Below are 17,561 nucleotides of genomic sequence, written 5' to 3'. Positions count from 1 at the left end.
AACACGATCAAAGATCATATCTACTCAATTAATGTCGTGATCTGTATTAAAACGCAAGCTCTAGACAATAAATATTAAAGATGAATGTAAAAAACGAAGTTTAAGAAAAAAATTAGAAAATATATGAAAAAAAAGATAAAGAAAAAACGTTCGAGCGCTTAAACGTCGTGAACGAAACAACTCGCATGTAAGGGTCGAGAATAATTGAGTGATTGCTTAGAGGTGACCATAGAAAGAATCAAAACGAAGAAAAAAAAGGCGGGCAATGGGTCAACGAAATACAATCTTAATACAAAAAAAAAAAAAAGAAAAAAGAGATTAAAATTAGAGAAAAAATTAACAGGGGTCGACAGGCAATGTTGAAACGATCAAAGGTGATGGCGAGCGAAAAAAATGAAGAAGGGGTAAAAAGGTGTGAATCGAAACTAGCGTATCAGAGATGAAAAAGTAACGGAGAGGAGAAGGAAGAAGAAGAAGAAGAAGAAGAAAAGTGAGAACTGTGGAAGAAAAAGAAGAAGAAAAAGAAGATATACAGGAAAAAGACAAGAGCGCAAGAAAAAGGGTAGAGGCGGAAGAAAAAGAAGGAGAAAGAAGTGGAAGAAAAATAAGAAAAAGAAGAAAGAAAAAAGATAGGTAAACACAGAGAGACTGAGTGAAAATTAAAAACGCTTAGGATTGTCTGATTGCGGAGTATAGGTCCCTGTAAAAATGCAAGATGGCCAGCGTCCCCAAAGTTGTATACGTAATTAATAATTAATAAATGCTGTGTCATGTGCGTGTACGTGTGTACTGAATGCGCTCGTGTCCCATTTACTTTTTCGTTCCCGTTATATACTTGACAGAGCAATATATATAATGGAAATCTGTCGAACACCATGTTGGCACGCACGTGCGCATGCGTACGTGCACGCCTGCTCGCGCGAGTGTTGATCATTCATTACTATATATTCTTTTTTTTTCTATTTTTCTCGAACATTATATATTTTCTCTTATTATTCTCTTTCTTTTTGCATCTTTTTTTTTAATTCTCTTCCATCTATTTTTGTATGTATATATAATTTTTTTTCTCTATATGTTTCGTTCGTTATTTAAGACAAAAAGGAACTAAAAAATATATTACGAAAGACCATATACAATAATAGATATAAGTTACATATACATATATATGTATATATGAAGGTATATATGCGTGTGCATGTATATAATATAGTAATAATTATAATTAATATATAATCGTATATATATATATACATATATGTAGAATATGCATTATATATAATATATATATATATATCGACCCAAAACCCCAAGACGGGGGGAAAACATGCAACATAATGTAGTGTAGCAATAAGAATGTATATAATAATTATATAATAGTATAATGTAATAATGAGGGGGTCGGGGGCTGTTGAAAAAGGGGAGGGGGAATATATTTCAATAAATTTCTGTAGCTGTGTTGGTAGTATGTAGTAAGTAGTAAGTAATAGTAGTAATAGTAGTAAGTAGTAGTAGTTGTAGTTGTTGTTGCTGTTCGTGGGGCGGGGGGAGCTTGTAAGAATGTGTGGAGTGAGGCATGTGGGTACCTCCAGGATCACTGTTTGTGTCTTGTTTGCGCTTCCTCTTCTTAGTTCGGTTGGTATTTGCGCGGGAAGACCAGTCAGGGTACAGCTGCATGTGCAACTGTCTCTCCCGTCGCGCCAACTCATAATACTTGGCCTGTTCCTCTCGCCCTAGCGCGTGCCACTACCGAGAGAGAACCAAACACTATTTGTAATTGTGCATGAACCGTGGGCTAAACAATTATTTTTAATCAAGAAGAAAAAAAAAAGAGATTCACTAATGCTACTACCGCCACCCTAATTTGCATCTTTCGTTTGTATTTTTTTTCCTTTTTTGTTTAAACTGTTCGCTTATATGTCTTTTGCATCTTTTCTTTTAGTTAAATAATAAAAAATCTCGTTTATCTCGTTCGTATGCGCTTTGTATATAGTATATTACGTATGCTCGTTCGACGCATCGTCGCCATTATTTTGCTCGAGCATAGATTCAGTAACACTGGGGTCCCTACTTTCCGTTTAAAGTGCTAGAAGAACAGCCTAGATTCTCCCCTCCCCCTCGCTTGTATCGCTACTCATCGTATCGTTACTTTTAGCGTGAAGAACTTTGTCGATACAGGGTGTCTGATAGAGAGAATCGCCGATACGGCGAATACGGTGGATTTGTTCGCGAGTACACGCGGGTCCAGCGAAACTGAGGATTCTTAGCTGGTCTATACACTGAAAAAGTGTCTATATATATAATACTATATATATAATCTATAGTATTATAGTATAGTACTATATATATAATCACACGTTACACTACACGAGCATAACTACTCAAAGCAATAAACACACGAAACAATTCTTATCTTAAAAAGAAATTGTAATTTCCTTCCCGCTTTCAAAGCGAAACCATTCCTTTAGAACTAGGTATTTCAAGCTCACTTCTTTCCCTTTTTCCAGTGTATTCATATCCTCCACTCAACGTCCTTCAGAGGAGTCGATAGAAAGGATATTACGATCACAAAACGTGTTCACTTACCGTTCACGATCGTAGAAAAAAAAAAATTTCAAATCGTTCGAAAGAATAGTAGAGAGATAAATAGTTGAAAGGACGTCGAGGATCAGCATAGAGTTCTCGCTGGACCAAAAATTCACTCTTATCGTAACACGTCTCGATGGGCCAAGAAGGAAAACACTGCGGTCCCGTTCGAAATGATCGTGAAGAGAAAATCGATCGGGAAACGGATTCTTCCCCGGGGCTCTACCAGACATCCCATACCTAAGGCTCCTCGCATCATCATCGTACGTCATCGCTCTCGTTCGAATTAATCACAGTCGATCTATGTTCGTTCGTTCAACGTAACATTTCTTCCATCTATATTTTTTCCATTTTTTTCTCACATTCTTTTTTTCTTTTGTCTCTCCGTGAACGGATACCGCTTTAGGGAGTTTGGCCAGATACACAAAAAAAAAGAATCTGCGTTAATGATCGGTCGCATGCCGCGAGACTCCGTTCTTTCCCTGTTTGCTGCGCCGCCGCGCATACAATTGATTCGGCCGCATATGAATCCGCCAAGAAAAATTCCGCCCCCCAACAGACAATCCAATGTGAACCCAATAATATGCAATAATCGAGTCGAAAAAAAAGAACGGATAACACGTGTACGTAGGCGCGTGCACGCGGATTCCGGCGCGCGGATCCATATGAGTGCGTGCACGCGTATACGTGGCGCCGTGTGTTTGTTCGACAGGGCTCCGCTCGGTATTCCATTTGAACACAATGAGAAAAACAAAAAAGTCCGCACGAGTCGAAGAGTGAAAAATGTTAAGACGGAATATAAAAAATAAAAATGAATGAACGAAAAATCGGAGAATTGAAAAAAAAGTAAAAAAAAATATATATATGTATATAACAAAGAGAACAAACAAGAGGAACATAAACGAAACAAATACAAAAAAAAATGGACACTTAAAGAACAAGAACGATAGACCGGAAAAAATTCGAAAAATAATGTAGAATATATGTTCGTTAGAATAAAAAAATATTAAAAAAAAAAAGAAGATAATAACCAGAATGAAACTTTGCACAAGAGACTTTGATCGTTTCAATATCAACCAGTAATAGATAATCTATATGAATTATTATTATTATTATATCATTATTATTATTATTATTATTATTATATTATGATTATTATTATTATTATTATAATGAATTATTAAGGGCCTGCTGTTCTAGCACTGGAAAGTGGTACCTCCGGTGGGATCTGCGGACCGTTCTTTCTTCCTCTTCTTCTTCTTGCTGCCGTATCCGTAGTTATCCCTGGCACTCCAGCCGGGGTATCGTTGCTGATGGAGATGGCGCTCCTGCCTGGCCGCCTCATAATACCGCGCCTGCTCCTCCCGGCTTAGCGAGTGCCACTGCGTGTCATACCCCCAAAATTCAGATTCACAGATTCACAGTCTCACAGTATCTATCCGTGCACCGTGTGTCCCTTTTATTTTTTTTTTTTTTTTTTTTCATTATTCACGTCCCTTTTTTTCCACGTGTATATTTTTTACGATAAGTTTTTTTTTAAAGGAAATTTATTATCGTATTACTGTATTTTTCTTTTGTTATTATTACTCTTTAGCGACTCGTTTTTACCCTCACAGAGTGGATACACACACCAAGAGAGAAGTGTACATATTTACTTTTTTCTTTATTCGTTATGGTGCCGACCCAATTTCATTTGGAACCCATCCCCTAAGAAACTACCCCCTTTTTACATCGACGAGACACTTCCTTAGATCCCACCTACGATGCTCTTTTTCTCTATTCTATATTCTAATCTAGCTATCTAGTCGTACTGAGATTACTAGCAGATACGGTTAGTGCTTTGATACTTTTTTTTTTATCAATCTCGCGGATCCAACGAAAGAGTTAACAAAACGCATGCAACTTTTTATTTTCTTTCCTTTTTTTTGTTTGTGCTTTTCGATCGTCCTTCGAGACACCTTCTGTGGTTTCGGGTGCTCTGTGGATTCTGATCGTCTCGTGCTCCATCGAGTCAAGATTTTACTTCCAGACCAATATTACCGATTTCGTTGCTCCAATTTACACGTAAACTTCAATCCTTTCTTGATAATACTCAACGTGACTTTTTTCATTTTTGCTTTGTGACATTTGTTCTCTATTAAATCCTTTTAATCTATAATCCATGGATAACAATCGTTTGGTAGAAACATGGAAGAAAATCTTGACTTTGATGCGCTTCTGCTTTACATCAGGGCTCGTTCGAATACATATTTCTGAATGTTTTCCATTGCTACTAACGATACAGGAAAACGTTTCAGCAACTAACTATTCTGAAAGTTTTCTTACATGTAGATCGTTTTTTCGTAGTCTTGAAATGAAAAAAAAAAGAAGGAAACATTTCATTATAGTTAACAGCAATTTAAATAGAACTTACACAAAATGTGACGTAATTCGTGGTATAATCGAGTTTCTGTAATGTAAAATAAATCAAAATGATCGAATAGCTTTTTGTCACTTGGAAGTACGTGCTCATGGATGATACTTTGAGTAACTTGAGTAATTAATGATACTCTTTTGTGTCAAATATTTGCTCTGACAGATTAAATATTTTTACACCCTCGAAATTTATTACACAAGCAATATAATCCACAAATTAATCCACAAATAATGGATCGTTTGAAATCTTTATACGAAAGAGTCAATTATCAGTTTCGACTGATTACGTTTTAATATTTAAAAGGCTAAATAGGCAGAATATCGCAAAGTGATCTATTAACAAATTACTGCTAATAGTATTCCAATTACAATTATCGCATTATTATTACTATATTTAATAGCATTAGTAACTGTATCATTTATCGCTTATCGCTCTCCACTGTCAGTTTCCTACAAGACAAAGCTTCAAAAAGCTATTTTACCATTTCAATTTATTTTACTCTCGTGTCACGAATCATGGTCCATCCTATACAGGAACAACCGTAATTCTAACTAGAACTGAAAGAAAAGGAATATCAAACAGACATAAATTTCATAAAAATTTCTTAGTGAACTCGAAAATCGTACAAACCCTGATGCAACAGTTTCTTCAATACTATACAAACACTTATCAACGAAAGTATAGTTCCATACTACTCACTCGTCTTCCCAATATTTGGTTGATCGCGGCGCTCTCTTTTAAGGTACACTCCGCCACGACCTTCGCCCTCATCTCCTTCATGTACAGCATGAACGCGTTCAAAGGCTTTTTTATATGGGGTTTCTTTTTATCTGTCAAACATCATCGACGGGTATGAGAGGTGGCCTCTACAGTGTGAAAATCAACGGTAAACTGATCACAGAAGCCCAGATCCGTTAAACGAGCCCTTACCTTGATTGTTCTGTTGCCCTGTGTCCTGTGCTTTCGCGTTATCCGCCGGCAACGACGTGGAATTCTTCTGTTCTACCGTAGACCTATCAACAGAATACCAGAAAATTACGTTACTATCGATTTGTATCGACATGATTCGACGATGAAGATTTCTTGTATCGTTGATACATTAGATACATGCATTTTTAATTTTTTACGCCATCATTGCGTTACATTTATAGTATTATAGATATACAAATCTATTAAAATTCATAAATTAAAATTTCAAATTCGTAAACATATTCAAATTTATGCAATTTCTTTTCTTTTATTTTCTGAACCGTTCATCTTGAATTTTTATTTATCTTATTATGCTAACGGGGGGTTGAACGAGGAAATGTTAGAAATTTCCATCGTTCCAAGATCATTATCATCGTTCAAAATCCCTTTCCATCCAGTAAACAAACTAAATTCCTCGTTTCTCTCTGCCCAATTTGGATATCAATCTACAAGCAATTTATATTTCATCAAACATCCCCATCGTTACCGTTTGAAGTAAGGCTGCTTCGACTCGCGGTTCAGGGGTTGTTGGTCGGGTTTCGTGCAGGATAGGGGAAAGGTCGGCGTGGAGTTCTGGGAATTGCACAGTTGCTCCGTGAGATTCGTCGTAGGCCCATCAAAATACGGCTGGGCGGGCAAGGTCAACGGGTTCCTGGGGAAGTTCTGCGGCAGTGGCCAGTTCATCTGTTGCCACATACGATGCCTGGCCTCGACCATTGCCAGCAGCTGCATGAAGTTGTGCTGGGCACCGTATGGAGGCGGTGTCACGCTCCTTGGCAGACTCATGTTCGACATCTGCATCAGGCTGCTCATGTAGAGTGCCGTAAGGATTTTGTGATCGGCCGTGGGTAAGCCAGCCTCGCCAGCCTTCATCGCGTCCTGGAGTATCGTCATGTTTTCCTCGATCGTTTTGCTTGGATCAGGATTGTTACATTTCTCCTCGTCGATCCTGTTGATCGATGCCTCGCTGCTACCTTCCTCGATCGTCACGTTGGTCGCTGGCCCGCTCTCAGTGTTGTCGTCCTTCTTTATCACCAGGTTCAATGGCTCCAGACACTCGGGCTCCATCGCACTCGTGGGTCCCCGTTTATACCCACCGGCACGCTCGAAACTGATCCATCGAACCGCGATACACCGCGTGTGACAACCTCTACTCTGTTTTATTCTGCTCTTTCTATTTTTTCCCGTTTTACGTTCTAGTCTTTCGTTTTTCGTGTTATTCTATTCTAATCTATTTAATCGCGTGCCAAGTATCCCGTACACGTGAACGTTCATCACGCAGTGATCGACACTGCGGTTCGAGCAACGTCTCATCATCCTTCCGCTGGCCGAATCGTCAGTGTTGCAAGCATCGTCGTAGGAGCACGTTGCCTCGCGTATCCTAACAGGATCGAGAAACTCGAGAACATCGGTATTCACACAGCCCCTCGTTGCTTTACACTCCACCACGCTCCTAGTCTTCGCGTCTTCGTGTTCTATCATCGTATCGCACGTCGGCGAATAATCTCGACGGAACAGTCCTTGTTGTAAACAGCACACATACACGCACAACATTTACCCCCAAAACGTCTACACCGACATGAACGGCGCCCGGTTCGAGACGACGACACCGGTAGTGACCGCGTCAACCCGGAAGCAGTCGAATAAGCACTGTTCACGCCACGTCTTATTCATCGTCGTCTGCGCGTCGCGTATCGTCCATCTGAATCGCTCCATATCGTCGTGCGGATGGCATTCAAACATTCATGAGCGTCGAATCGCAGGGTAAAATGTCTCCAGGGGCGGCATCTCGTGCACGGGCCCTCCGCCGTCGGTATATATCCTTGCTCTCTTGCTCTTTGGTCCTCTCGGTTCTCACTAGCTCCGAAAAAGAAGAGGCAGAGAAGAGAACAAAGCCTCTTCTCGACGATTCTTTTCGTTTCTCTCTGTCCAAAAAGACCTTACTCCCTGGACACAATATTTTCCTTCCTTCGGCTTGCCTCCTCCTTCCGGACACACGCGCGCGGTTATATCGTCTCTCCCTTTTACTGGCACGATTTTATATTCCACACGGAACGAGCACACGGCAGTGATACAAAAATATGGTAGAAGAAAAATAAGAAGAGAATCTGTCTCGTCTTTCTGTATGTTTGGTATGCTGTTGGTTGGTACTACCGTCTGTTTCCGCGTCGTGCCTCTTTTCCACCACCCTGTGTTATCCCGCATCCAGCGAAAATGCGTCGTTCCTGGCGTCGGTGGAATCACCGAGCGGTGTTACGACGATTGATTATCCGCGAGTGCGGAAGGGGCGGCGGGGTGGAGGGCTGCACCGTGGGGCCATCATCGCGATTCATGGCTCCGCAGCAACGACACCCTACCATCCGCCGATGTATAATTCGCGCGTGGGGGGTGAAGATTGCATTCTCTCCGCTTTCCCTGCGTGATGCCTTTTTTTGGCGGGCTGCGTGGCGCTACCATCGGCACCCTCACACCCCCGCCGCGACTCTCTCTGCCTGGGACCACCACCACCACCACCACACGGAACGATATATGCCACCTGCACAGGGACAGAGCGTAGTTTCTCTTTAGTCTCCACGGATCAGCTGCTTTTATTATATATCTTCGATATTGATCTGTCTCTTTTTTTCTTTATATATGTATATATATATATATTCCCTTTTTTATTCGAAAAGAAAATGCAAGCGCCAAGAGGAAACCTTCGACATCTGCTCTTGCGATCCTGACACGTGAGTCTGATCGATCCGTGACCTCGTCTCACTCCCGCGTAGATATTCCAACGTGAAGCATCCAGTTTAAACGGAGCACGTGTATTACCAGTGTATTTCTTTCGCAGGTCTCTTCCTTCCAGATCACGATTATCTACAGACGTTAGAAATTTAGTGCTATCAAATGAACAGTTGATTTTCAATCACGTGACACGTGGCTGGATCGAAGGTCAAAATGGAAGACAAGAGAGCACGCGAGGTTCACGAGGCGACTCGTAAAAGTCCGTCGGGGCGTCCCGACGCTTCGGCGGCACGCGACGCTCCCCTCTTCAAGAACGGCCTTCGTCGTCCAGCAGCAGCTGCCAGCTGATCACACGGCGTGTCTCGTGTACGGCCTTGTACACGCGTGCCTCGAATGTAGGAAGCGCGACCATGCGGCTTTGTATACGATGCTCGGGCCAGGCGATCGGCCGGGTACTAATGCAAATTAGAAATCTGTTTAAGAGGGTAATGATCAATACATAACCGGCGGCGGCGGCGGCGGCGGCGGCGGCGGTGCTGGCGGCGCTAGCAGGCGCAGACGCTGTGCGAAGAGAGTCATTCAATAAGTGTTATACGTCGCTCGACGGTGAAGGGGGAACGACTGCACGAGGGGTTGAACACCCCGTGACGTGCTACCCCCTATGGTCGTCAGTGAAACTATCCGTCAACCCGTGATACACTGCCAGTCGACGCTTCTTTATCAACGGACGGGCCGAACTAAGCGTTTTCCTTTATCGATGGCAGGATATCAAATCGTACCTGATGAAGAGCAACCATATATATATCCACGTTTTTCAGTTTATGTCCAGATAGACATCTATCTGACGTAAATCAGCCAAGTGTCTTCCTTTATCGATAGAAGGATATAAAGTAATATCCGATGGAAAGGAACCATCGATTATATTCGCGTTTGTAAGTTTACGTGCAGTTTGATTTATCCGGTGCGTATCGGTGAAAGTGACTTTCTTTATCGATAAAAGGATATGATATGGTTGCTGATAAAAGGGAAACATTATATCTTTACGTTTTTACGTTTATGTTCGAATATAGTGTTTCTCTTCGTCTATTTACGAAGTGTCTTCTTTATTGATAAAAGGATATGAAATAGTAGCTGATGAAAGGGAACCATCGTGTATTTATGTTTCTTCATCGATGTTCCTTTGTAGCGTACCTTTTATTTTTATCCACCGATAAAACGCTTTTCTTTATCAATGGAAGGAGATTAAATAGTTAGCAACCGATGAAGAGGAACCACATCACATATTTACGTTTGAACGTTGATTCGATTATCGATTAAGCGATTTCCTCTACCAATATTTTACGTCTATTTTACGTTCATGTTCATTTTCGCTATCTATCACCATCGAAGAACAATGAAAGATCATTGTAGGTAAATGTTTCGTTCGTTTTATCATCGTACACAGAAGATATCGTCCAGAGATATTGGTTTTTGGTTCAGTAGAACGAAAAAGAGAGATAGTCCCCTGGTTTAGTTTCACCCTTCTGGCGTATCCATCGTGCATCCAGTAAATTATCGACTGGCCTCGGTAATGCTTCCCCCGACTGCGATATTTACCAGCGAATGCGATCAAAGCATCAGGTTTGTAGAAAGCCGTGTTATACCTTTGACAAGCTGCTCTTCGCAATATATTGATGTATCTACGTTTCTTCTCGTTTTTTCCCCTCGAAACTTTCTCTCGTAAATTTCATATCAACTCCGATCCTTCCAATCAACCGAATGGTTACTCCACTCGAATTACGATACTTGATACGTTATAAGTATACTCTGATTTGTTTTCAATTATTGAAATTATTGGGATGGAAAATTACACAGATTACGTACGATACGAAAAAGGTATAGAAAACGTGCAACGTACGGTGCTTTCTATAATACTTGGTAGGTAAAACAATTTTCTACCGAGGTTCTATTTTTTTCTTTTTCTTTCCTTTTCATTATACTCTCAAAAATATGAAATCGCATAAATATTCGCAGTTTAATTGTTAGTATCGATTAGAATTACTCCAAGGTTTAATCCGATGGAATATCTTTCCGATCAGTAGACGGTAAGGGCGAACTGTTTGGCTGTGTCAATTGTAGGGAAGGATCGATATTTATGTTCTGTTATACGTTATGAATGGGGAAAAGGAATAGGGAAAAGGTTATTGAAGGAGATAATATCGTTTGATTCGGCGGAATGGACGTAGGTGTCGCTGAAATATCGATAGGAACGAACCTGTGATTGTGATCCAGGGTGGAATGATCCGTTTTCGGCGCCGAGGATACCAGTGCGTGGGACGCCAACGCGTGTGCGTGCGGACTAAGTCCAGGGTGCGGGGGCATCAGACCCGTCGGCGAAAACCGGTAGAGATCACTGAAAAAAGTTGCAGAAAATTTCGTTATTTTTACGACGCTGAAGAATTATCGAATGATTATTACGATGTCGCAATAATAATTAAACTACGAATGCGCATACGAATTTACACTCCCACGAGCACAACTAACTGAACTTTTTTGAACTTAACGAAACTTAAATTTTCGAATATTTTATTCATTCTTTGGATATCTTGTACAGTTTTCTATGTGTATATTCTCGATATTTTTCTATTAGGTCGTCGAAAAAGTTTCTTTCGTTTCATAAGGAAATAATAGATGCACGACATTTTTTGTTTTATATTATTTTATTGAATCATGTATGATCCAATAGAATCATAAAGCGGAAGAAACTTTTGGGACAACCTAATGTCGTGAATCTATTATTTCCTTGTAAAACGAAAGGAACTTTTGAACCTTGAAAATTTTCATCCATTTTGTTCCATTGGATCATACATAATTCAATAAAATAATATGAAACAAAAAATATTCTGCATCCATTACTTCCTTAAAAAACGAAAGAAACTTTTGGAACAGCCCAATATCTTTAAAGCTTTACATAAATGCGTAAACATTCGTAGTACCAATTATTTTATAAACGACGTTCGGTCGACGGTTTCAGTGTTTTTCACCTCTTGAGGGATATTAGATAATTTTCGCTTAATTCTAGAGTTATTACAGAAGATATAAAACAATCGAACGATTTCTAGTTCTAATAGATTCATCCCTGATGAGGTTAAAAATGTAAGAAAGTTACGAGTGTTATTGTTAATTGAACGTGTCAACATCGTTTAAGGAATAATAATAATTTAACAATATGAGATTCTTCAAAATAAACAGATATTACAAATATTATTAAATAATTCGTAATTAATCACGTAGATGGTTGGCGCAGGTAGTTGAATTTGCAATACCGAAAGTTTATTGCAGGATACAAGTTGAAACGTTCATCGATAAAATTAGTTGTGTAGACGTAGAGAGACGCGGAGTGAAGTAATGTGTAACAGAAATTAGAGTGTTTGTATGAACTTGAGAAATCCGATTTCGATCACCTACTAACCTTGGTAAACTAGAACTTGTGATGGGCAAACTCGTGGGATATGGACTTCGGAAACCAGTGCTTGCCGGGGAAATAGGGTACATGCTCGGTGTGTGCCTGAAACGAAATCGTTGCTTGTCAAACAAAAGCATTAGTCTGAAAGCAATTGTCTTCGTACAGTACAGTCTCTGTTGTTAGAGCGGTTTTCATGATTTCTCAAGCGTTCCCTTCTCGATTACCATGTAATTCTATTTAGAAAGGAGAACAGATAACGAATGAATTTCACGAAACTGAATATACAGAAAGTTTTGGAAAAATAACTGAAACGCTTATTCTTCGGAAAAGCGGCAGATCAAGAAGTTGAATTTTTTAGACGACAGAATATATGGAATTTTTTTTTAAATTCTGTTACCAAAATAGTATTTAAGTTTCAATCTTTCTAATCAAATTTCCTTGGCGCATGTGTCTTCGTTACTTTTATTGAACTGTTCCGACACGATGCTAATCTTCCATTGCAAGTATCAGCATCATAGAATTACGTCTAAACCTGTAATCTATGAAGTAAAAATTCATTCTATTACGATTATATTTCAGTTATCACAAAAATCATTGAGGAAGATATTTAATCTTCTAAATTTTGCTCCACAAAATTATGCTTTGAATTTCTTCTTCACCTTGCAATAATCCATCTAAAAGAAAGCAATCTTGGAAATTCGATTTCCTTATAAATTTCAACGAAATTAAAATCTTCACCCTTAAATTCAAAATTCCCACCATCGTATTTCGTTTCTTCTTCAATTTACAACAATCTCTTGAAAAAAGGCTGACAAATCTTTCAAACTCCAATTTACAAAATTGAACACGACTTTTACTCCTTCAAACTGAAATTTCCTCCATTTCTCCATTTCTTCTTTCCACGATAATATTCCCCAAAAAGATACGAATCTTGCAAACTTCAATTTACACGATTAAACCTAAATTTCTAGCCCTTTAAACAAAAATTCCACCACAATTTCCTCTCCACTCGACCAGAAATCCTTGTGGAAGCTGTTCGCGGCGTGCTACTTCCTCGAACGCGACGAATGGCTCGAGATCGCCGGGGAAAAGCGCGGTTCCGCCCTCCTAATTGAGAAGAACGAGCCTAATCACCCGTGGAAAATCTCAATTTAGGACGATTCGAGCAGAAAGCAAATAACAAGGAGGGAGGCAACCTCTAGAAGAGGGTTGGTTCATGCGGTCAGCGTTATAGGTGGATCGGCGACGATGGCGACTACGTCGTTCACCAGCGGTCTAATAGACCGGAATTGAGAGGATGACCAAGGAAACGAAGCCGTGATTCGGCCGGAAAAACGAGAACTGAATCGAGAAATTTGTTGGCCTATTCTTCTCGAAATTCTGATTTTTCTTGCCTCCATCGCTTTGATTCGTAACTTCTTCTCTTAAGATAAGGTAGAATTATTTGAGTCAATAAGATACCTGGATCAAGTCAGGTAATTCAATGTGTTGTAGTTGGCCAAATTTGGCTATGAACGATTTTCGAGCGATTTGCATTTGAAGATCGCAAACATATTTTTGGTTTTCTGATCTTAACGTTACTGTCTGACTAAGCAGAAGAATATGACATAATTGAAAACGAAAACAAGGTGTAAGTATTTTAAAAATAGCTGCTAAGTTGATACAGTTTCGCGGAAACGAAATATAATTATTAAGTATAATTACTAAAGCAAGAGATATTTTAACATCTTCGATATTTGAATATTACGACGAGCGATGTTTAAAAAAACATTGAAGAATATATGAAAAATGTGCGTCCTTCAGGCACAAATGAAAAAACAACCTTTATAACACGAGATGAAACTGCTCCCTTGTAAAAAGTGGAATTTATTCTGTTCTTCGCCTATAGCCTTTCTCTGAAAGGTCTTGAGCGTCTCATAATATATTTGCAAATTCCATAATTCTGTGCGAAGTTCAAGATTGAATTTTAAAATAATGGAGCACAGCTGACTCAAATAATCTTTTCAACGACGGAGTACGAACGCACAATCGGAAGATGAGAAAGAATAAAAGGAGGAAGGGTTGAAAAGGGGAATATCTGCGAGGTTAAATAAAAATCACGTTTATCCTGGTCGAGTGGCGCGTTTGAGGGTTGAATCGTTAGTACGCGAAAGGTAGAATTATAATATTGTTCGAGAAATTGGACGTTTCTCATGTAAATCGGTCCACTTGTCATCGAACTCGAATCCTTGGAACTTTTATTTCGTTTTAAGCGTATCTCGTATCGTGGGTATTCGATCCGTTTCTTTTATCCACGTTTCCCACAATACGAAAATATGATAAACGGCTCTTCGTTTAATCGTGACGGGGACGTGAAATTATCGGGAAATTGTAATATTCCAATTCTGGTACCTAAAGTCGACAAGAAGATTAATTATCTCTGTTATTTCATAACGAGAGATACGTAATGAGATTCGTTTAAGCAGCTTTTTGCCAGTGACGTTTTATATCGTGGTATATTGACTTACCAGGAAGCGGCGACTTGCGTCATTTCCGGACTAAGCATGGGGTACGGATATTGACCCGTGGAGAAGGGATACATGGGTGCTCTCGTCAGACCTGCAACAAAAATCAGTGATGCCGTTCTCTTCAAAAGTTCCTTTATCTTGTCACGAATGTTAAGTAACTAAATATGACAAGCGATATCATAAAATGTACAACGGGGACATTGAAAAATATTAATGGAAATTATACGTGATTTAACACTAAACCTATCAGCGCCGGTTAAATTGATCGTTTTCGAACTTCTACACATATCGCTTCATAATGTCTGATCTTTGCCTAACACAAGCATACAATATATTTTTTGGTATTTACTTTTAGTTTGCTTTTTTCTTTTCTAAGAAAAAATTGTATTCTGCCTTGCCTACCACGGACGATCAATTCTATCGAACGATTTCTACGTCTTGAATTTTGTTACGGACCTAGAAATTGTATATGAAGTAATAATTGTACTGGATAAAGATAAGATTGTCCATCGTTGATACTGAAGTGATTTCTAAATAGTAATATCGAAATTTCAATAATTAAATAATATTGGTACACTTGCTATCGTCGAAGAGTAGTTCTTGCATTTCTAATTTGCAAATACTTGAATACACGATTGAATAGTAAATCAGAAACGCGATATAGCTGTATCAAAGTCCATTGCCTATCTAAAAATAATAATAACAAAATTTTATAAATTACTGAAATACTACAAATCCAAGAATTTTCCTCTATAAATTCAAAAAACACAACTTTTTGTAGTTAAAGAATCTCATTTAGTGATATATTTTAAGTGATATTATTTAATTGTTTAATTGTCATCATTGTGGACGACTTTCCACTAGAAAGAGAACGCCAATTTACCGAGGATATATTTTTATGGGGTTGATCGGTGTGCCGACGGCGTTGCGTCTCCTGGCCTCGCATCAACGGATGCAGGATAAACATTATTACGGACGAGATCAAAGTAAAACGGTCCGATTGGAGAAAAGAAGGACTATGTATTTAATATCGAGCCGTTTTGCACTACAAACGCAAATCGGATGACCCGGCGAGCGGACATTGATCGCTGGCCACAGTCCCCTCGACGTTCGACACTATCATCCGTCTAAAAAAAGTCTGTTTGATAACAATTTGCATCCTATATCATCTTCGTAAATGATTCTCAATTGTATTTCGTAGAATATACATTAGAGAATGTTAGGAACGTTTATCTGAAGAGAAGAAATCTTTTCTACATGTTCTATAAGAAATATTTGCCTTTATAGTAAGGAAAAGATTTTATCTAAATGTAAGTAAAATACCGTGAATTATTAATTAAAGTATCTCTAAAAGTTCTCGAAATTATATGCTCAATTTACTCCAAGTTTAGAATTGACGCGAAGCGTATTAAAAACCTCTAACAAAATTCTCTCACGTACAATCAGTTCCTCCAAATCTAAAACTAGTTTCTCGAAGCAGAAAGATCTTCCTAACCCATCACGAAAGAAATAGAAAGATCGCTATCCGTCGCTCAACCTCTTCCACCCTGTTGATTGTTATGGAAAATCTTCTGTACCCGCACTATCACCTTGGACCGTCGTATAATCGAAATATTACGCGAGTTAACCAGACGATGAAAATCACTGGTACTCTCTACGATTCAAAACGTATTAAAAGCCTTCAAGATGTTTCTTATACGTCGATAATGTAGCAATAATAGCCTCAAAAATCCCGATAATTACATTTTAAAATTCCAACCAGTAGCCCAACCAACAAAAGCCTCATCCAGCAAAGAAGAAATAAAAAAAAAAAAAAAAAACTGAATATCTGCTGTTGGAAACCAGACTCCACCCTATCGATAATTACTGGAAACCCCGTGTATCCACACTGTCACCCCGGATCGTCGTTACACGAAGCTGATGACGTAGGTAGAAGGAAAAGGGGTGAGCGTAGCTTTCACAGTGGCGGTATCTAATACATAACCGGTATACGTGCTGCAGAACCGGTCGCGGCCCCCGAAGAGCCCCAGAAACGTCGACTGCCGCCTATAAGTGGGGTGCCTTTGGCGAGGCGAAGTGTAATTGGCTTCATAAGGGTCGACGAGAAGCGGCCGGAATATCGGCAAGCCCTGAAACCGCTTGACGAGGCCAATACTTCTCTCTTTCCTCCCCTTCCGTCGTCGTTGCCCCTCTATAACGTTCGTATACTGTGGATGGACTCTCTTTCCACCTTCCACCCGGTTCACCCCGCCTTCGTGTTCTTCCTTTTTGCATTTCGAATATGTCCCGAAGGCTACCGTCCCACAAGCGCGACTCTCCGGTGGCGCACGAAATCGGTCAACGCGTGGTTTTCTACGATAGGGCCACTCCAAGCCCTGCAGTGTCCGGATAACGACCGTGTCTATCGTTAGACGAGATAGAGAGGCAGAGATGCTGTGGCTCTCGATTAGTGGACAGGGTTGCTTGCAACGTTTCGAGAATAGAGACGCGCGATGAAAATCGAAGCTTAAGAGAACACGTTGCTGGAGGAAGTTCCGGCTAATTGAGCGTTTTGGGACGTTGTAAGCGTTGTATGGTTTTGGGATTGAGGCGAGGCAGATTGTTCGGTGATAGGGTGTTATTTTGGCAGACTCATGGTACAGTTTGATGGAACTTTGGAAAGTTAGCGTGGTTTGTATCGCAGGTGTAGTATGTTTGCTATAGTCCGTTATACATATCATGACATTTTTGTGTCTTCTTTGTTATGTTCTTCTGTTCTTTTGATTCGATATCTCTTGATGAAGTTAGATGAATAATTGGTCATTGATATTTTTAATACACATTTAGTCTTTTTCAACGAGGAATGAAGTAATACTTTATGTTATGTTTGGTATGTTGGTATATTATTTTTTATATGTTTTCTTGCATCTTGTTT

At 39.5% G+C, this 17,561-nt stretch overlaps 1 protein-coding gene across 5 annotated transcripts in view; it reads right to left on the bottom strand.

Moving 5' to 3' along the window:
• Positions 1–17,561, bottom strand: part of LOC100643645 (protein pangolin, isoforms A/H/I/S) — a 282,005-nt gene that overhangs the window by 13,018 nt on the left and 251,426 nt on the right. For 3 of the 5 annotated variants that reach the window (XM_020862693.2, XM_048405145.1, XM_012308169.3), the window contains 6 exons: positions 14,648–14,738; positions 12,147–12,242; positions 10,950–11,087; positions 5,930–6,012; positions 5,699–5,829; positions 3,800–3,965 (listed from right to left, as the gene is read on the bottom strand). In XM_020862693.2, the coding sequence (XP_020718352.1) occupies positions 3,800–3,965; positions 5,699–5,829; positions 5,930–6,012; positions 10,950–11,087; positions 12,147–12,242; positions 14,648–14,738 (705 nt within the window). Of the gene's footprint in view, positions 1–1,583; positions 1,744–3,799; positions 3,966–5,698; positions 5,830–5,929; positions 6,013–10,949; positions 11,088–12,146; positions 12,243–14,647; positions 14,739–17,561 lie in introns of all 5 variants that reach the window. The other 2 variants (XM_048405146.1, XM_048405144.1) reach the window with 1 other exon arrangement.

This window comes from Bombus terrestris, chromosome 4, assembly GCF_910591885.1.
Source record: "Bombus terrestris chromosome 4, iyBomTerr1.2, whole genome shotgun sequence".
Taxonomy (NCBI): domain Eukaryota; kingdom Metazoa; phylum Arthropoda; class Insecta; order Hymenoptera; family Apidae; genus Bombus; species Bombus terrestris.
This window is presented reverse-complemented; position numbering and strand designations above follow the sequence as displayed.